Raw genomic sequence first — 22,345 nt, forward strand, 5'->3', positions numbered from 1 at the left:
ACCCTAAGCAATTATCTGCAGTACCTACTAATCATGACAGCTATGTATACAAATATATATATATATACAAGCTGGACATTGAAGAAGAATGAGAGAAGAAAATTGATGCATTTAAACAATGGATCTGGAAAGCAATTAATTAAACTACCATAGACTTCAACAAAAGCAAATTAATTAGCACTATATCAAGCAAGCACTTTTTTTTTAGTATTTAGGGCTTGCAGATAATGGCTTGGAAAAAATATTTACTTTGGTAAAATTTCAGAAAATAGAAAAATCAGATTAAAATCACAATAACAGATGCTAAAATGACTTCACTGGAAGACCATACTAAAGACAGCATAGAATGGCATTTTGTTAATATAATTATTAAAAGAGTAATTCAACTCAACAGGACATAAAAACAACCTATTAATTTTAATTCCAAAAAAAAAAAAAAAAAACAGAATTAATAAATCTAGAAAAACAAATGATTCTTTAAAAATTTAATTCTTTAATTAAGTTTTCATACATCTTAGCTTTTTGTTTTATAAATTAGTTAAATATTTATCAAATCTTCAAAATGTCTTTTTGATTTGCTTTTATTTTTTTAAGAATGCTAAGATTTGTTGTTAATTATGAATACAACAATTATTCATTCCTCTAATTTATGTTTAAATAAAAACAGGATTACAATATAGAAAAATTCATCTAATCATTTAAAAAGTAAACAATTGCAAATTTATTTTATAAAAAATTTATTTTTAAATAATATTATAATTANTTTTGAACAATACTAAAATAAAATATTAATTTTAATTATTAAAAAAAAAAAGGAAAAAATTGATTTTCAGTTGAAATTTTTAAAAAGTTTTGTATATATCACTTTCTTGAACTATTTGATATTACTGTATAGTAATAATTATATATCAGCATCAATGTAATTTATGATAGTGTATCAAATCAAGTAGAGTATGAATTGTACTATCTAAATTCAGCCACACACAGGGTCGACGACAGGAAGAGGAAGCAGGAATTGTATCTCTGGGGCCTGGTTAAGAATCTAACTGATAAAATTTTAAAGTAATTATAAAGTTTAGAAAATCAATTTATATATTTTCATGTGTAAAATTGAAATAAATACATGTGTGATAACTCAAGAGCATAATGTCAGAAAATCTACAGAGAAGCCAGAAAGGCTGTAGCTCCAGGACTGTTATCACTTTACGCTCCAGTCTCATGGGGACCAGGCAAATTTGAATTGGGGAGGCCCCCCATGTACAGTGTTGATTTCAAACATTTTTCTTCAGGGGCATTTTTGGGGGATTCCAGATATCCTTGTTCTTTTTTTTAACACAACCTCCAGTGGGTTGTCCTGTGCTGCACCTGTGCCACACTGGCAATCTAGGGTCCCAGATTTGGCCCAAATTTAAATTTTGACATTATTACTATGGTAATGAGATTATAAAAAATTGGTTTGGGGCTCACTGTTGTTGGAGACCTCAATACTTGCCCTTTTTTCCTGTTGGATAATGTGCCACTGCTAGTCACATACATGCAATGTTACCAATCCGAAGCAAAATTATCTTCCAGAGTCTGCTATTTAACCCTAGATTTTTAATGACCCAAACTTTACATTTTTAAAATATGAAATACAGCCCTCTTGTACATTTTTCCAGAAAAATAGGAAAAACATATACAAGTGAAACTATTTTTGAACTACTATCAGAGTGAGTATAGTCGTCACAAAAGTACGGCAAATTAACACTGTACAACTGAATTTGAACGTGTAGTTTTTAAGAAAATTTCAATTTACTACATATGTAATATATTCAAACAATATATGAAAGGAAAGTAACAAGTATAAACTATTTGTTCTTGCAAACAATATAATTCTATCAAAGCTTATAAAATTGAATGATTTTGGAAGAAACCTTTCAAACTTCGAGCTGCAATTTGAAAAAATTGTAGACCTATAAATTCTCACTGTCGTTGTCTGTCCTTCCTTAATCTCGAGAACGGTGTTAAATGAAAGACGAGACCAGACATGGAAAGCTTAAGGGCAGGAGGCCCCAATTAAGTATATACGAACTTCCCGTTTCCATCGGAAGTCATGCTATTTCAATTCCAAAATTTTTCCCTGAAAGGAGTTATATGTATAACTGGCACGACTCTATTGCTAGCAGGAAAAGTATGATGTACAGGGGCAAGACACTTAATTTGAGGTGAAGCGCATATATTTTTAATTAAATGAATTAAAAATTGCAGCCCGACATTATTGTGACGATATCACTATAAATAATTGCTCGTTTGAGCGGGTGTATAGTACGACGGAAGTAGTACTTGTTTGAAAACAGGAAACAATTCACGACATATCTTAAATGTCGTGAATTATATTGTCCTTTAATGTTTTTTAAATGTCCTATTATAAAGTGGCATTTATTGGTTACTTTTTAAATTCTCTTCGCCCTGTGGGCACTAAGAGGGCTTTTTTTAGCAAGCCCATTATGGGTTAGGCCAGGTCCACAATGGGGCAGCCGGGTGATGAGAGATGGGGCATGACACATCCAGAGGTTCAGCCCCCGAAAAATTTGGCGGACAGGTGCGCGCTATATACTCGAAAAATTCATGGGGATTTTTCGACCCGTCCGGATTCGATTCTAGTTCCCCCCCAGAGCGGTAAGCTGCCACCTTAACTGCTCGGTCATCCAACTTACAGCCAGGACTGTGACGATGTCGCAATAAATAATTGCTCGTTCAAATATAAATATTGTTTTAAAATAATAAATATATGTAGTACATATTCCATCGCGCTTATATTACAATTCGATGAACTAAATTTTATCAGTGATGAAATAGTAAAATAGGAATTCAACATGTATTCTTCATTTCTTTAAGGGAGCCAGTGCCAAATCCTTAACTACGTCGTCAGAATCGAATTTTTCGCATATTTGTGTTGTATGGACAATAGATTCGGGAAGGTATTTACACATTGTAATAGAGTCTCATTAGTTATATCAATGTAGCGTAGACACGAAATATTCGAATTTCGTCTTATGAATCGTCATCTTTATATCGCGATTATATTCGTTATTCGATGCTAAATCTAAATGCATAAATGATTCACAAGGTCGTCCTCGTCTTTAATATAGAAATGTTGCGAAGGCAACCAAAAATGGCCCTTTGCTCTTTAAAAAGTACAGATTATTCCTTGGTATATTATTGCTAAAAACAATAGTTTCTGTGGAACTGTGTTTCGGGATTATTTGTATGCGTATCCGTTTCTTCGTAATCAAATAAACGTTCTCGTTTTCTCCATCCGAATACAAGAAGAATTTTTTTACCATATTCTGCGTTATAAATACTTAAACGTGATACAAGGAAGCTACTGTGGTTTAATGCATTTCCTGTGAGCACAACGTCACATTACCGCGAAAACTTTAAAAACCAAAAAACTAGACTCCTGAAGGGCGGGCCACCTTTAGACACTTGGTCCGTTGCCCGGCTGTAACGACGGCACCGAACAAAGCCAAACGTTTCCATTAATTCCAATGTAAAAGTGGACGATACGCATACATTAGCAGATGCAGTGCCAGCAATTCAGGGGTTTCTCCCATAGCGTGATGTAAAATTCAATAATAGTCTGTGGGGGCAAGATATTTTTTACAAAATTTGAGAATTTTAAAAATTTCTGAAATTTTGCCGTTAGATTTTTTATTTCGGCCATTTGCTTTCGATATGTTTAGGAAAATGAGAACACTGAGTAGGAAGGAATGGCTGCATCGTATCTTTTGAACCAACCCGAAGACGTAAATTATAAATGATGGAAAAAATAAAGAATGTTTGAAAAGTCCGGAAATAATGTTTGCACTTTTCGACTTTTGATGTTCAACTGAAAATTATTCTTCGGTTCCAATCGACACAAACAGTTTTTTGCAGTGCAAGAATAACAGAAGGATACAAAAGTATCGATTGAGCAGTCATCCAAGTCCTCAGTTGTTCGTTTCGCAAAGTTTTTTTTCGAGAGTTTTCTCTATTCTTCTGCATATAAATACATTTTCTGATTCGTTTCGTCGAGCTGTCTCCAACGGCGTTTTTTCTTTTCTGGATCGAGTGTTTTTTCCAGAACTACGGGTTCCGGAAATTTGCTACTTCTAACTGCTTTTTCCGACGTTCGGCCGAATGTAAGTTGTAATTTCCGATTTCCTTTGTCTTTATTACTCTTGGTTTTTCTCCACCGTGAAGAATAAGGCTTCTACTATTTTATTTTAAATGTCTTTTCTGCATTTATGCAAGAAATCGAACATATTTTTAGACCCTTCTCAACGATATTTAGCGTTTCATCGTATATAAAGTTTACTCGGGGAGTTGGCTTTATTCGAACTCTTCGTCTTAATGTTCGATTTTATATTTATAAGATTTGGGAAGATCCAGCATATTTTTCGAATTTAGTATACCTGAAAAAGAACCCAGAAGGGGCTACGAAAACGTTTTTTATTAATCACTTAGCGGTTAGTGGTTGCTGCCGACCTTAATTGTCGTTATCCCAGTGTGGTAAGCAGATAGCTAAAAATTTTATACTTAGTATCGAAACCTAATTGTTGCACTCGGTGAAAACGGGTAAGATCGGCTATAATCTACTAACCTTAATCTTTGCTATCGTTACTTTTTCCGAGCAACGCCGGGCACATCTGCTAGTTTACAATAACAGTATTAGCAACACCCCCGAACCTCGAGTATTTATGGGTCGTCGTTGATCAACGCCTAACGTGGCCTGGCTTAACCCGCAACAGGCTTGCTAAATAAAGAGGCCCTCTTAGTGCCCAGAGGAGCGAGTGAAAAAATAAATAAATAAAACCCTCGGAGTGGCAGGTGTGCCTTTGCACTTTAACTGTTTCTCTAAAATTATCCTTTCTTAAAAGGAATGCGCTTACAAAAGAACAGAAAAAGATTAGATCTGCAGAAAGTGTTTTATTTTTGCAAACATTATGTTTTTACAAATTACATAAGTTTTATTCTTTATCGAGACATTTTTAAACAGACTTTTAATAACATTTATATAGGTCCAAACACATATTTCAATGTGTGCGAGAGCTCTCGACTATCGCTTGGATGCCTTAATTAGGCCGTAACAATTACTATTAATGTTTTACAAATATTATATACAACAACTTATATTGAGATTAAAATTATTAATTAATATATTAATAATCAATTAATTTATCAAACGTTTTATGTATAAAATCTTTGTTTTGCAATTAATCCTTTTACTAGTGTCCGAATAACAAATATCAATTTGTTGAGCGTGTCGTTCCAATAACAAATTAAAACACAATTCCGGAGAGTCCAAGTTCCAGGGATGACAAAAATTGGGAGTCAAATTTGAGCACAGACACAAGCCGGAAGAGTCCAAATTCCAATATAGACAGGATTCTGAAGTCAAATTCGAGATAGACGTAATTCGGGAGAGTCCATATTCGAGTGCAGACACCATTCATGAGTCAAATCCGGGGTTGACATAATTCGGGAGAGTCCAATTCGAGTACAGGCACAATTGAGGAGTCAAATTCGGGGTAGACGTAATTCGGGAGAGTCCAGATTCGTGAAGTAGACATAAATCGAGAGTCCAAATTCGTGTAGACCAATTCGGGTAAATGATAATTGACTAAAAGACAATAATAAGGAGACACAGCCGGGATAAAGTCAAAATTGGGAAGTCATAATCGAACTTGGCATTGACGCAATCGGGATGTCAAAATCAGGAGAAGTCATCGATGGTTTGCAGAAAAAACCATATCTAAAAGTGAATGAAAAACCAATATTTTAATTTTTACTTATAAATTGAAAATTATTTTTGCAATTTTTAGGAGCTTTTTAGATTTTATTTATTAATTTTTAAACTTTATCATTTCTTTTTGTTATTTTTTGAATATTTTTAAATGAAAACAAAATTAAGAATATTATTTCCTTCTAAAATGGAAATAAAGTTACGTGCCAAATGATATTGCTTACCGCAATTAATTGCATACTGCCACGTGTCATGTATGTATCAAATATGTCATTGTCAATTCCATTATTTTAACATGTTCCCGTCCGCGTAATCACGTAAGATTACTGGATAATTTAATTTCTACGTTCATTTATACCATTGCTTTCGCTGTGTCAAGAGACCAGCAACTTATACCCAGGATGTATTATTGTGAGTACTTGGACAGGAATATACAGGCTATGTATGCCCGATACCCTACAAACGTGGCTTTTCTGTAATCGCATCGAAATCGATCGCATCAAAATATAATACATTTCCACGCTAATACCGTATATAAATATTTCCATTTTTTCTGTTGTCCGGCCATTAATTGCGGGTTATTATGAAATCGCGGTTAGTTGTTGTGTCAATTTATAAACCCAGACCGTAAAATCTCCCAAGTGTTTGGTGTAGAATACAATAAAGTTGCCATACACACTTACAATTAGCCAACTCGACCCAGATCCAGCAAATAACAGAGCAGATCTTTATTGTCGAATTTGACAGATGGAAGCAAAGAGATCCTTACTCGAACCGAACGTACTCGCATTCTCCACTTCTGGCCATTTTACACACCTTCTGCACGGATCTAAATGTAGAAAAAGAAGTATAATTATTTTTGGAAAACGTATAACTCCATTTGAATTCCATTAAAACATATTGCGGCGCTGTATCGATAGGCTGTAAATGTTAACCTACAAAGAACAAAAGTTGGATTATGAAAATTTTCTACTAATTCATTGGTTCGGTGACGTTTTGAATTCAACTTTTCATCCAATCAGTAATGACACGGACGAATAGGCCGATACAGCGCCGAACAATACGGGAAAGTTATGCGATTCGCAAACATTTCCAACTCAAATCTTAATGCTATAAAAATTTTTGGCGTAATCGATACTTGGGCTTAGCGCCACACTCGATTTATTGCCAATTTCAGAGGCTAAATCGTACAAAATCTTACCTCTTAACGGGTTTCCACATGCTCTTAAAGAACGACCCGACTTTCTTCAATGTATTTCTATCCCTGGAATGGCCAGGATTATCTTGCACGCAATCTTCGTGCTCTGCCGGGTCTTCGTTCTCTTTGGTGCTTCGTGGAGGAATCACGCTCTCTCTATTGTTCACTCCTTCATCCTCCACATCTTCGACCAATCTCTCACTAAACAAGGAAAGAAATACAATAAATATATAATTTTGGAATTGAATTACGATGAATATTTATAAATGGTAACACTTGGAAAACATTTTCTTTAATTTCCCATCAGGGCAAGAAACTATTAAACTTATTACTATTTATCGAAAAATTAAAACGATGATTCCTCGTATTTCTCAGAATAACCCCTCGTTAAACAGCTCGTACATATAATATACACAAGTTTATTACATACAAACAGTAATGTAATTTACCTGTTAAAACGTTGGCAGGCCGTCTGACAGATTGGTCGAACCTTCATCACAGCTTTTCTATAAGCAGGCTTGATGTTATTTTCAAAAACGTCCAAACCTTCGAAAGCACCGGTCGAGGGTTCGTACTGCTTCGAGAGGCCTTTCTTCAACTTTCTGCCTCGAAACTTAACATAATCCAAATTTTGTGGACTGACGAATCTTCGCACATCCACATCCAATCCCTCCCTAAATATGCAAAGAGAAAATTCACAATACAATAACTATTTAATTCTACTCTCAAACTACATTAGATCCCCGTGCTTTTAAGTTTATTCGACAGAAGGAAAGGGCCTTTTATAAATCGACTAGTCTAAATCTTTTTCTGTTATTTTAAAAAAAGACATATTGAATATTATAATTGACATATTGAACATATTGAAACGAAGTTGGGTTTAAAATTTTAGTAAATTTCGTCATATTAACGACCTAATCCGTGATATAAAAGAGGCCCGATTACTCGTTTAAACAACAGTAAATTGAAAAGCCCTAAATTATCTTCTTAACACCAGGCCCCGAACTGTGCCTTATAAAGCCCTCTATTGCAATACAGCAATACAGGAAGACACAAAAATCGTAAAGTCTCAATCTTTACATTTAATCTAATTAGGCCTAATTATATATTGTAGATGGAAGTTTTTCTTTAAAGCCTTTAATTGCTAAAACCAATTTCTTATCCGAATAAATAGTAATGAAATGTAAAAAAATCTCTTACCCAGGAGGATGGGGCAGGGGTCGATACTCTCTACCATCAAAAAACATCTTCGAATCGCTTTCCAAATCGCACTCTTCGTCCAAGAGCAAAACTACGCAACAACAACAACATCAATTGTTGAATTCGTTTGTTACGCGTTAAAAAAAGCGGGAATTTAAGAAGAATTTTGGATTTTTTTTATAATTTCAGAATCTGACGCGTGTATAATAAAGATTAAAAAGCCACGTCACACCGGTGTGGGGATAGGGGTTAGAATAGAGACGGTTCGAAAAATGCACGTGGTGGTGCTGACGTGATGGCGGCACGAAATACAAACGTGTAAATATAGACATTTTGCGTTAACCAAGACCTTACACGGGAATATAAAACGAAATTAAAGCAAATACTTGGCGAAAATACAACAACAACTTGATATTTATACCGTAATATCGGGAGAGATGGTTATTTAATGGCCATTTCTAGAAATGATTCCATATACATAATTATAAAACAAAGCGTGTATTGTAACGTGAATCTGATGAATCACACCCGCCGAATAACTATTTAGTCGGCAACTTGAATATTAATTAAACTGATACTTAATGTCACCAAGAATATCGTGCTAAAATTCCTTTATTTCCCTCCAAGTTTTTATATGCTTAATTTAATAGAAAATCGGCTGAACATTTGTGAAGTTGTGGCAAATCTTTCTCACCAGAAGTGTTTGAATTTATAACTCTAACCATACGTTAATTTTGTCATTCCAAGCGAAGACAAGTGCACTGGTTTTAAAGCAATAATCGCATTGTCTAAGATACACTTCTCGTTAGCCCTGTTATTCCATTTGGCTCCTATTTTTGATTAATGTTTCACTTCATTAATTTTATTTAATACTTGTAACAGTTAATAATGGTTACCGAAATGTTGCTTCACGTATAAAATTTATTATTTAAAAATTTTAAAAACCAGGAAGATATAACTTTCTGGGGTCCTCAAGACCAAAGTCGCAGAAAGTTAATCTTCCGCTGTATAGTTCAGCTCGTTTCATGAATCTCTATCGGACCGTAAATATGCACAGTAGAAATAATCGGTGTATTTATTTACTTAGTTAATGAAACAGATTGTTTGATTAATCTGTGAAAAGGTCATTCCGTTACAAAAAGCCTCTTAAACTTTATACAACTTGCAGAGGCCCAATCGAGAACCGCGTATTGCCCAGTCAAGATATTTGAAATGATCTCTGTAACAAAAATTCTATTCTGGAATAATTTTCTTGGATTCTATCAAAAAGCTTATGTGGACCTACGAATCATAAAACAGATACATCTTTAGCAAATAATTAAGAAACATTAAAATTTTCCTGTTCAGATGAAACACTAAAATTGGACTTACTTTTACTTGACCGCAGAGGGGGCAAACGATACTCTTCTCTCTCCCTGGAATCGAGTGAAAAATTCCACAAATTATAATCGTAAAAGGAATTGAGATATTTAACTTTACACCCTCGATCATGAGATTCATTATCTGTCTTTTTGTATTAATGAAATACTGTATTCCAGCGGCGTTTTCAGACTATAAAAATGGAGGAATACGCTATAAAAATAGGCATTGTGCATCATGCGAGAAGCTTCAAACTCTATGATTCAACGACGGATCAACGCTCTCAAAAGACGGCACTGGTTGCACTCAAGATTACCCTGGCCTTGAAAACACGGAATGTGCTTTTGGTTAACATACGACGAAGTTGCGTGGGGCAATTGACAAATATCGTTCATTAGTTTATTTTATATTTGCAGATTATGCTTGAAGCCATGAATTTGGGGCCTCCTTGGGATAAGGAAAAAGTGCAACCCAGACGAAAAACTGGTCACTTATCCCAATGTAAGGGCGCCCCAGCTATATTCTATAATATATTTGTGAAAATCCCCAAAACTCAAATAATTAAATAAAAAAAAACAATTATTGATGTAATTATTTGTATCTAAGCTTTATCCCCTGGAAAATTTTCTTCACATGCCCATGATAATAGTAAATATAGTATATGACGGCCGGATTATAAAAACGTTAGTGGCCGGATGGCCGAGCGGTCAAGGTAGCAGCCCACCGCCTTGGGAGACCCGGGCTCGAATTTGAACGGGTCGAAAAATCCCCAGGAATCTTTCGGGGGTGGTCCGTTCGGATATGTCGGGCCCCGTCCCTGATAGCCCCATTGTGGCCCTGGCCGAACCCATAATGGGCCTGCAAAAAGAGGCTCTCTTAGTGCCCACAGGGCGGAAAGAGCATTAAAAAATTATGAAAATGTAATATAATATATAGTTGTTTAAGCACATATAATAATATGCTGTTTTGTTTTATTAATTACATTTTAAATATTTTAAAATTTAATTATTCTATCAGTATAGTGAATAACAATCTACACATATCCTTATTCCATTAGTACACTGTATTTACAAATTTTAATTATTTCAGTAATTTATATTCTTATCTAGATACGTAATTTATATAAATTAATAATACTTTTGTAATTGTATTAATAATAATTTAAAACAATATTCTAAACAATGTCAGATTAATATAATTTTTTAATTTTATTAAAATAAACATGAATAATTTCTGTACGATCTGAGTCCTCCAAGGTGCTGTTCATAAAACGTGTACGGATGAGACATCACTAATTATTCAATTTTTTCAAAGATTCTAACAAGGAAGAATACTTCAAAAGACAATTTTTGATATTTTTAAACCTCGTAAATACTAAGTACAAAAGTGAAGAATATTATTTCTCGCACTTTATCGTTTATGAACGAACTAGAGGTAACTGTACAGTTCGGTTGCGTTCCGAAACAAGTTCTGAACATACTGTGAATGACGTGTTTTCCGGTACTACTTACCACGTGTATAGCTTTGTACTTTTGAGTTGTTAACAATTTTGTTTTGATTTTAAAATGAACGAAGAGAGCAATACTAACCATTGTGCTTATTATATCACTCGAAAAAAAAGATATTGCAGAATGAGACCTGTATTGTCTCATAAATTTTGTCCTGAACATTCATTATTTGATGAAGTATTGCAGGTTTGATAGTAATTTTCTCTGCAATTTGCTTTAATCTAGTATCATTATTAGAATTTGATTACTGTGTAGTATGTAGTATATTATATATTAAAAATCTATAGATATTTACATATTTTTATTAAATTATTACTACAACAAATTAGTTAATAAATGAAGAATTTGGCAAGGTTCTAGCTCTGAATGACACGATAGCGACATCGCATAACTCGGATCGACATCCAGAGTAGTGTTTTTCAACTGTTTTCTCATTGTAGACTGATAAAATCATGGATAATTTTACATGGACCAAGTAATTATATGAATTATACTCATTTATTAAGCTTATGTATGCTTATGAAGTTACTGTACCTAACACAATATGTACAGTAACTCTAGATTACTATTTAAATGTCACCTGTTATCAACTGTGTCTGCTTCAGTATGGTCAAATATTTTTCTGCAGACCAACACTGATCTGTGGACTTCTTCTTCATCTTTGCCTTTTCCCAGGTTTATATTAGGTTGACATTTCCTTCTCTAATATGTTTCCTCCATTTCTTCCAATCAAGGACTTCTTCTCTCTTAAGTCTCCTCTGGTTCAAGTCTTCTTCCACCTTATCTTTCCAATGCAGTTTTGGTCTTTCTCTTTTCCTCTTTCCTTTTACTACCAGTTTTCCAACCCTATTTCCAACATAATCCATAATCTTCACTTCTTCATGCTACATGGCCAAACCACCTCAACCTACATTCTTGCATCTTCCTGATCAAGGAGCCCACCTTAACAGAACCTCTAATAAAATCGTTCCTTATTCTATTCTTCCTTGACACTCCACATATCATCTCAACATTCTCATCACCACCTTGGGCTCTTGTTATTGCCCATGTCTCGATCCCATATAACATTGCAGGTCTAACAACCAATTTGAACAATTTACCTTTCAGGTTGCAGTTAACTTTCTTGTCACATAACACACTGCTCAGCTTACTCCAGTTCATCCATGCACATTAAATGCTATGCTACACTTCTGAGTTCAATGCTTCTTCATCTCAACAAAGTCCCCAAGATACTTAAAACTCGAAACCAAAGGGAGCAGCACATTTTGGATTTTAATGTTGCACTCATCCCTGCCATTCAGAGTCATGTAAGCTGTTTTAGTTCTGCTAATCCTCAGTCCTTCAACCTTCAGTTCGTGGACTGAATGTTGAAAAATACTGATCTAGACGACCAATAAAGTCCAAAGAACCATGGTCTGAAATGTAACCGTTCACATAGTTTACTTATTACAAAACAGTTTTCCTGTGATTAAGTTAATCTGTCTTAATCTGTTCTTTCTCAGAGAACAGATTAAAAGAAAAATAACCATAAAAATAATAATTTACCATCATCTAAATTAGTATTGTTTTTATATGGGCTAATATCATAATGTATTTTTAATAATACCTTTTTAAATCATACAATTTTAAATTTATAGTGACTTGTAATAATTGTGTATAATTTTATTTATGTAAAAATTTATATGTAATAAGATAATTTAATACTGCAGTTTTTTTCTGTACATTTTTGTGGAACTGTATTTTTGGCATACTTTTTGTAATTAATTCAATTTATAAAATAAGCTATACACAAAAATATTTAAATATAAGTAAATCAAATTTAAGGATAATTGCTTTGTCAGTTCAACCAAATTAATCAATCATCTTTAACAGTTGGTGAAGTTTAAATAACTTCATCCACTGTTAATGATACATTGATTAATTCACCTGAGTAATCACAGTAGCTAGTTCATCCTAAGTCAGTCCACTTAATAATCTCAACATTAATATATAATTTAAATTCTAAAAATTACTATATTTAAAAATACACATACAGTATATGTATGTGTGGTGGCCTAAAGATTATTTTAATAAAGATTATATTTATTTTAAAGATTATTTTAACTGAGATTTTTGAAATAATATCAGTTAACTTTTATACCACTCTGTATTTGTAAGAGTCATGATATATCTGGTAGATTATAAACATTTTTAATAGTGAAGATATATGATTCTATTTCATTTTATTTAATTCTCTTCAGCACAAATAGATTGAATTGTCCATTGATGAAAACTCTTACTAACTTTTCTTCCACTGTTATTTAACATCTTTATTTCTAAACATCAGACAAATTGGATTGTGTACTTCCATCAAATTTAATATCCTGATCTTTTAGTGTCTTTTATTTTTCCATTTGAGACACTTTGTTGAAGTAATCCTGGATCATTTTGATTAAATTTAAATTCACATAGAATTTTCTATAATACTTTTCTTAAAAATTACATGAAGTCAAAAAATTGATGCACTTTTTGCTTTTTATTTTTTAAAGCATTAAATACATGAAAGTTTTAAACAGTATTTTAAAAACAACTCTTCTAAGTTTAAACCACAACACTACTAATCAGATCTTTAAAATGCAGTAAAATTTATAAAGAAATTTATAACAGCAGAGTAGATAAACTAACCCAACTTCACTGCCTGTAACTGGTGTGCAGTAAAATTTTTTAATTCAAACGTTTCTGGTTGTCTTTATCAACTTCTCCAGGACAAAGAAACAAATTACAATTTAAAAAGAACAAAAGCTGGAAGGTATTCCAGTAACAAGGTGATTTGAATATTAACATTTTAGAACAATAAAAATTTAAATTTGCATGCCAGACTTCTATGTACATTAAAATATAAATATACAAATAAAAATAAAAACACAAAGATAAAATAAAAATAAAATACATTGCTCATAAAACATAACTGTACAGTTAACAAAAACATATGTAATAACTAAACTAATGACTTAACTCATATATTACATATACTATATCACACAAAAAATATGTATTATTACTTATATCCGGTTGTTTAAGCATGTTAGTAGTATATTAGTACCAACTTATACTATACCAGTGTTTCTTAACAGGGTGGCCATGGCCCCATAGGGATCCATAAGAAGTTTGCCAGGGGCTGCCAAATTATGCTAAATTTATGTATATTTGTGTGAAAAAGGGTTCTCAACTATGGTGGATATAAAAACAAAAAAAACGCAATCAATTGCAATTAGATGCCTGCATGCGGATAGCATTACAAACAATTGAACCAAGAATTAACAAATTAGTTGAGGATATTCAGCAGCAGAAATCTCATTAAGTTATTTTCGAATATTTTTTGTTTTTCTATGAATTTTTAAATGTTTATTTTATTTTTTGTTAAAAATTAATGAGTTTTTATGTTTAATTGTGAAGTTTTAATGTTATTTAAATAGATAATGAAATAATAAAGTTATGTTTTACATTTATTATATAAAAAAAATGAAGCAATAATAAAAACATCAATTTATTATAGATAATTTAACAAATATAAATTATTATTAAGAAGGTTAATAAAGACAACTGAAAATGTTTTAGAATTAAAAAATCTTACTGCATTTTAGTGATTTGAGTAGTTGTACAGTGGTTTATTACAAGTGCAGTCTTTTTTAAGTTTTATGGCAGATTAACTTTTCAAAAAATATAATTTCAGATTCCTAGAAAGTGTAATGTTGGTAAATTATATAATTTTCTTAATGAAAATAAGATCTTGAATGGAAATTAATGTTCTTAAGTAGTAATTGAGAGTAGATTATTGAAAAAAGCAAAGGTCTGAAAAATAATTTCAGATATATGTTTAGATTTTGTACTTGAAAATAAATAAATAATAATGTTTTCTTATTCACATACAATATTTTGTTAGCTAAAAAGCATTATCTTTTTAAGCTATCTAATTGTTTATTATTAATCTTAAGCAAGTATCAAAATTTTGCTTAAGATGCCATTAAATGTTAAGCAAATAATATTAATAAATAACTGCTTGTTATTTATTGTGACATCATCACAATGCCAGGCTGCAACTTTTTATCATATCTTAATTTATTTAATTTAAAATACTATATATATATTCCATTTCAAATTAGTGTCTTGCCCCTGTACATCATACTTTTCCCATTAACAACAGTCATACCAATCATCTATGTAACTCCATTGAAAAGAAAATTTTTTAATTGAAATCACATGACTTCCAATTTAGATCAGAAGTTCGTATGTAGTTAATCAGAACCTCCTGCTCCTAAGCTTTCCATATCTGGTTTTGACTTTCCTCTATCTAACACTGTTCTCGAGATTAAGAAAGGACAGATGGATGGACAACAGTAGGAATTTATGGGTCTACAGTTTTTTCAAATTGAAGCCCAATGAAACGTTTAGAGTTAATAATAATTTATATTTATTAATAAAAAGGTAAACAAATGTATTGGATTAATAGTTAACATTTTACATTATGTATTGTTCTGGTTAATGTAAATATGCAATCTTGTATCTGGCATAAAATTGAAGTTAATTATGAACTTCTTTACTAAACCTGATGCATTACAATAAATCTACTACAACTGCCATATAAGATTGGGCTATATAACAGCTATAATAATTATAAATTACAAATAAATTTTACCCTAGAGGGAGGCATTAAGTGCCATTTTGTATTAAATTTAATAATTATAATTTAATTAAATAATTTTAGATTAAACTGGAAGAAAAGAATTGGCCCAGAGCAGGACTCAAACCCACAGCTGCCTCTTACTGTGTGGATGTGTTGCCAGTTAGGCTACCTGGACCTCCAGTTTGATCTCCTCTTCCAGTATATTTAATATTACGATATAACCATCATAATGTTAAATATATAAATGTTAAATAATTTTCTTCCAGTTTAATCTAAAATTATTTAATTAAATTATAATTATTAAATTTAATACGAGATGGTGTCTAATGCCTCCCTCTAGAGTCAAATTTATTTGTAATTTATAATTATTATAGCTGTTAAATAGCCAACTCTTATACAGCATTTGTAGTAGATTTAATAAAAATAAGAACCATTCAACTATCCAGCAAAATTCTTTAATAATTTAAAAATGTTTTCAAATGGAGAAATAACTGACGCTGAATGCTTAATGTGTTTGAAAACGTTTTTAAATTATTAAAGAATTTTGCTGGATAGTTGAATGGTTCTTATTTTTATTGAATTTATACTCCAGTAAGCAAGTATACTAGTAGTAGATTTAATTCTGAACTATTGTATTTTCATCATAATTACTATATATTAAACATGGTGTATGTTTGATAAAGATCTTTATTATTATGCAAATTCATTACACAAAAACAAATAAAGTTTCCAGTAAAAGAAAGAATAACTCAGTTTTTTAGCACAAGTGTCTGTAACTGTATAGCAGCTTGCAAAATTAATATGGGTAACAATATAGGAAAAAGCAGTGTGTATTGTGGTTAACTAAAATTAAATTACTATAACTGTGCAAAGAAAGTATTGCAGGAAGTACAAAAAGACAGCACCCAGTATCCCTTCACTTCATGCTTGGATACAGAAATTAAAACATAGGAAGTGTTCAGAACACAAAAATTACAATTGCCCTTCAATAGCCAACTTAGAAAAGCATTCTGTAGGAGTCTATGGAATTCAGAAGTTTATTGAATGTATTCTAATAAATATACTTTTTGAGCTGTTCTTTCATTTATCATAAATCACAATTCAGTCTAAATTTTCTACCGTAAACTGGAATTTTTATAAATTACATATAAAAAACACACCTTTTCATACATTTTCAGCACTTTTTATAGTTTTAATGAACATTTTTGGCTTGAATTACAAGCCTTCTTTCAGAAGCCGTTCTAACACAGCATAACTCCTTCTAATTAGAACAGCTTCTAACCTGAAGAATGTTCTGAAATCAAGCTGAAAACATTTGTTAGAACTATAAAAAAGTGCTGGAAATGTATGAAAAGATGTATTTTTTATATATAATTTACATTTCAGTAGAGCACTTTTATTTTTGTGTTATGAATTTGTATAATAATAAAGAACTTTCATGGACACACTACTGTATATTTGTTTAAAGACTACACAATATAAACTAAATATAATTTTTTTTTTTTTTTTTGAAAATGTTGCTTAAGTATAAATATTTTCAATAAGTATTAATATACAGGTATACCTCGCCTTACGTCGGTAATTGGTTCCAGGAGAACGACTTAAGTCGAAAAACGACGTAAGTCGAATTTACTTGTCTCTGAATCTACTCGTCACTAGGCTAAACGATAAATTACCAATTCCCGTTCTGTATTTTATTTATTAATGCATTTTTAATAAATATATGGTTAATAAGGATCTATTTTAAGCTTACAAACAAATAAATTTTAGTTTTATTATAGTACAGAAAAAAGTAAATTTACGAATGCATGTACTGTAAATACAGTATATACTTGTAAATGTATATATTATAATATTACTTTATGTGCTTTAAACGTTTTTCTAGTGATATTACGACTTGAATATTTGTGACGGACAGACGTAAAGTCGAATAAAATGACTTAAACTTGATTTTTATTTTTCCATATACTTTTTTGACAAATGACGTATAATCGGGAACGACGTAACTCGAAACGACATAAGTCGAGGTATACCTGTATTATCTTTAATGAAACATTAAATTTTTTAAGTTAATTTAAGCATTGTTAAGCATTAGTAAAAATTAAATTTTTATCAATAAAGTCTTTTTAGGCTTCTTTGTAGGAATAAAACAATAAAATTTTTAACTTAGTATCTTCAAGAAGTATTCTCATCTTCAGAATCACTTGAATTTATTATTACTTGACTTCTACAAGGAGTCACTAAAAGTGCTTATGTATCCTACAAGAAAGTGTAAGAGATTTTATTGGTAAATTAATTTAAGGAGTTGTGTGTTTTTTAATATATTAAATTTTCATTGTATTATTTATTTCAGAATAATGAATCAACTGCAAGAATGCCCTGTCCACTAGATCGTAAACAGTTGAGTATATATTAAATAAAATAAATGAGTGATTCTAAAGTAACATCTTTATTTTACATCTTTTAGAAAAACATTCTTTAATTAAAAATGGCATTAACAACATATCTGTTTGTAGTATAATAATGAGTATTCTTAATACAATGATGATCATATTAGTAACATATGTGATTGTAATAGTATATAGGAAATTAAAACATTTATGTTTTATATGTTTGTTGTATATATTTCTTTTTTTAATTTCTTTTCAGCTTAAAATCTTTTTTACCATGGCATTGAAATTATCTTTAAGGTATATAAAAAACATTTATGCTTGGACTAAGTGGTTGAAAGTCCTTAGAAAAATTTAAATCATCAGTTATTTACATTTAAGGAAAATGAAATAATTATGCATAATATTAATATTAATATGGTACTGGACAAAATATTTTGAAATCCAGAATTGCCACAAAACTGTCTAATTTTGAATTTGACAGGATTTAGTATGGCTGTAATATGCCTTGTGTGGCTTTTCTTTGGTTTGTAGCATACACTTACCACAATGCCAGTTCCAGTGTGACTGCTAGCAGTCAATGTGTTAAACAGAGTTTTGTTCTTCAATTTCCATTGTTTATTTTATATTTTAAGTATATATATATAGCCATGACCAGAAAATGTAGAAATTCAGATCACTTGCAGACCCAAGCTAACCAGATATCTGGTGCCATGTAATGAAAAAGATATCTTAAAACAGATATACTTTCACACAAAAACCTTCGTAACTCCAGTGATACTTGCTTTTTACATCAGCAAACGTTTTTGACCCCATTTGGGTCTTCATCAGGCTATGTTTATGAGAAATTCAAATGCGTATGGAACAGAACATTAAAACGAACTTTAAGCTATTCAAAATTTCGAAAAACAAAATTAAGAATAAACACGGAACGTTGTGCAAGAAAAATCGTAACATACAACCACCACCTGGATAAAATATACAGGGAAATCTCATTCATCACCAGGACTAAGATAGCGTACAGTAGGCCTAGATCTGTTTACAACTTGCTTCGCAACGGAAAAGATGCAATTGACTTGAAACACGCACCGGGGGTATATACCGTCCCCATGTGGGATGACAGATTTAACAACCGTTTGGTTTATGTGGGATCAACCAAACGCTCCCTTCACAAACGGCTTCGGGAGCATAAATACGATATTGACAATAAAAAACACACCACCGCCCTATCAATGGTTGCCACGGAACCGGGAATCACAGCTGACTTACAAAGTGCCCGTATGATCAGGATCTCTTATCGTACGGATCAACTGAGAGCCATGGAGACTCTTGAAATATATAAAGCAGGTTTACGCGGCATGTGCATTAATTCCAGGGATGCAGTCGGGATATCGGGCGCGTGGAAGTTTTGTTATGAGGGAAACCACCCCCGTAACTGATTTGTTGAATTTCCTAATTTTGGTTGTGTTCACCGTTTCGCAAATGAGTGGATGCGCGTGCGCAACGTTCCGTGTTTATTCTTAATTTTGTTTTTCGAAATTTTGAATTGCTTAAAGTTTGTTTTAATGTTCTGTTCCATACGCATTTGAATTTCTCATAAACATAGCCTGATGAAGACCCGGATGGGGTCGAAAACGTTCGCTGATGTAAAAAGCAACTATCACTGGAGTTACGAAGGTTTTTGTGTGAAAGTATATTTTCCTCTGGTGTGTAAGAAGAGTTTAGTTTCTTATCTTAAAACAGAGTTATGATGGAAAGTATGTAGAACAAATATAACATTTAAAACAGATTAAAGTTGTTATGACAAAATTGTTGAATGTTGAAAGTAAAAATAACTGAAATTGTTTATATGATTAACATAAATCATATGTTAAAATAACTATAATGATTATATTGTTTTAGATGTACAAATAAATTTATGATTAGGCATAGAAAACATTTTTGATTTTTCTTTGTTAAATTTTTATTTTTTTCACATTAATAATTTTATGAAATTTGTTTTTTAGCTTTTTAATTTAATTTTTTTAATTAAAAGTTTTTAATATTAAATTTTTGTTGCTATTGTAATATTATTTATCTTTTATTACATTTCTATTTGTATCATTGTTTATTGTTTTCATTTTACTTATTTCGTAGATTTAAATATCTCCTTTTACAATAATTTTTTTCTGGTTATCTTAATTAATAAATATTCAAATAAAAACAATAGTAAAAATTTCACAATAAATTAGAAAAAGCATAAAAATAAATTTTGTTTTTAGTTAAATAGTCAAGTAATAGATTTTATTAATAATTTATGGTTAAAAAAAATTAACTATTTTCAGTTTTTTTCCAATTGGTATAAAGAGCTGTCCTTATTATGTGTTATTTAAATAAATGAATAAATAAATGAAATGTTCTAAGATTGGAAATTCATGCATTAATTATAACTTTGTATTTATAAAATGTATAGTGACAACTTTATCTTCTACAATTTGAAATTTGAAAAATCAGAACATTGGTTTGAAATTCAAACTTTAAAATTAAAGAATGCTAGTTAAAATGTTAAATTTGAAACATCTTTTTCAAATTTGGATATGTTACGTAATAAGAAAAAGTGTTATGCGATAAGAAACTTTTGTAAGAAAAAGTGTGTTTATTAACAAGAAAAATTAAACCAAGACCTTATTAATAATGTAAATTTTTTTCAATTCAATTCAAGTTTATTGACATATAAGGCGTTAGCCTGTTACAGGGGGTATTTAATATACATATTTGATATTAGAACCAAAAGTTTAAATAACATAACATTTTATATTATTAGTTCATAATATATTGAATTCCTTAGTTTTTTATTGTTATTATTTTATTCTTTAAAATTTCTCCTCAATTGGTTATACAAATATTGAATATGACAGAAATAAACTGCTTGGAACAAGAAAATACTATTTTAATGAGCAAAGCACATTGAAAAAGCAAATTCGGTCATCCTTCAAGTGGCATTTTACTTTTAATTAAGAAGAGATTAGGAAGCATTCTACATCAAAACATAACGAACTACTCTATAATGGTAACGATAAAATTACAGAACGAGCTCAAAACTTCATGGAAATACCAATATTTGTGGTTAATAGTAGTATATCTACCTCCATCAGTTGAAAAAAAAACCTATATTTGAAGGAATGCAGAATTATCTAAATCTATGGGCCTCTATGGTTCAATTATAGTTGATCGGTGAAGACTTTAACTCACGAATTGGAGAATATCTAGATACAAAAGTATTCCAAGACTATGAAAATATTAGGAATAAAAGACAATCAAAAGATAAAGTTCTAAACTCGGACGGTAAAATCTTACTGCAATTTGCACAAAATAACCTATTAATAATTTTAAATGGAAGAATGGAAGGAGATATTCCGGCAGAGTTCACCTATATATCACACAATAGAAGGTCAAGTATAGACTATTTGCTGTGCTCAGAAACTATAATTGAATTTTGCAGGACCCTATCAGTCTTAGATATTGACTCCTTTGATCATTTCCCAATACAGCTTAAGATATCTGAGAATAAGGAAAAAAGAGATAACACTAGCAAATATGAATATATATATGATTTTAATAATAATGTAAATTTGATTCTATTAGAAAAAAGATATTCAGAATTTAATTTTTTAACTTAGTTCTTCAATTTGAAGTTTGAAACACCTGAAGATGAAATTAATAGCACTTTGAAAATGTTAATTTGGGAATTAATGAAGTAATTTTTTTATGTAAACATAGAAGTTACTTCTATATATTCTGAAATTAATTAATGATATAGAATATATAATGAATTTATTTCAAATTTTTATTGTAAGTGAATGTTAGTCTGTCTCTTACCTATGAAAAGATATTAATTTTTCTTTGCAAAATATAGTTAGAGTTTTCATTTTTATTTGTGTAATTAAAACTTCTAATCAATAACTGTCATTACACAGTAGGGATTTTTAATTGTTGAAACTTTTATGAAATATCTAATTTCTNCTTTACTTATTTCTTTATAGATTCTTAAATTTAGTTGGTTATTTAATAGTTACATCTTCCTTCACAATTTTAATTACCAATTGTTCAATTTTATCTATGAAAGTTTGTTGTTCTATAAATTATAAATTCTCTAAAATCAGGACCATATGTGATGTCCTAAACCTTCATTAGTTTGTGATGATGATTCTCTAAAAACCTAACTTTTTAAATTTATGTATATAAATTACTAAAAAGCATTTATAACAATACAAAATTAAT

The 22,345-nt window shown here is 30.9% G+C and overlaps 2 protein-coding genes across 3 annotated transcripts in view; one reads left to right on the plus strand and one right to left on the minus strand.

The window, feature by feature from the left end:
* Positions 1 to 6,496: 6,496 nt before the first annotated feature.
* LOC111624543 lies at positions 6,497 to 8,346 on the minus strand. 2 transcript variants are annotated; one of them, XM_023367417.1, is made up of 5 exons: positions 8,166 to 8,346; positions 7,627 to 7,639; positions 7,415 to 7,587; positions 6,969 to 7,166; positions 6,497 to 6,596 (listed from the first exon to the last, which is right to left on the minus strand). In XM_023367417.1, exons 1-5 carry the CDS (start codon positions 8,210 to 8,212, stop codon positions 6,533 to 6,535), a joined length of 495 nt encoding a protein of 164 aa, XP_023223185.1. In that variant the 5' UTR covers positions 8,213 to 8,346; the 3' UTR covers positions 6,497 to 6,532. The 2 variants fall into 2 exon arrangements, with proteins under 2 accessions (XP_023223185.1, XP_023223186.1); XM_023367418.1 differs by having other exon boundaries at positions 7,415 to 7,639; positions 8,166 to 8,343.
* A 2,625-nt stretch (positions 8,347 to 10,971) lies between these two features.
* LOC111624546 (tRNA:m(4)X modification enzyme TRM13 homolog) overlaps positions 10,972 to 22,345 on the plus strand; it is a 49,545-nt gene continuing 38,171 nt past the window's right edge. The window contains exons 1-2 of the mRNA XM_023367422.1: positions 10,972 to 11,218; positions 18,049 to 18,095. Of these exons, the coding sequence (XP_023223190.1) occupies positions 11,090 to 11,218; positions 18,049 to 18,095 (176 nt within the window). The 5' untranslated portion in view covers positions 10,972 to 11,089. The remainder of the gene's footprint in view (positions 11,219 to 18,048; positions 18,096 to 22,345) is intronic.

The sequence above is a fragment of the Centruroides sculpturatus genome, unplaced genomic scaffold, assembly GCF_000671375.1.
Source record: "Centruroides sculpturatus isolate CEXI.00-Female unplaced genomic scaffold, Cexi_2.0 scaffold360, whole genome shotgun sequence".
In the NCBI taxonomy this organism is placed as follows: domain Eukaryota; kingdom Metazoa; phylum Arthropoda; class Arachnida; order Scorpiones; family Buthidae; genus Centruroides; species Centruroides sculpturatus.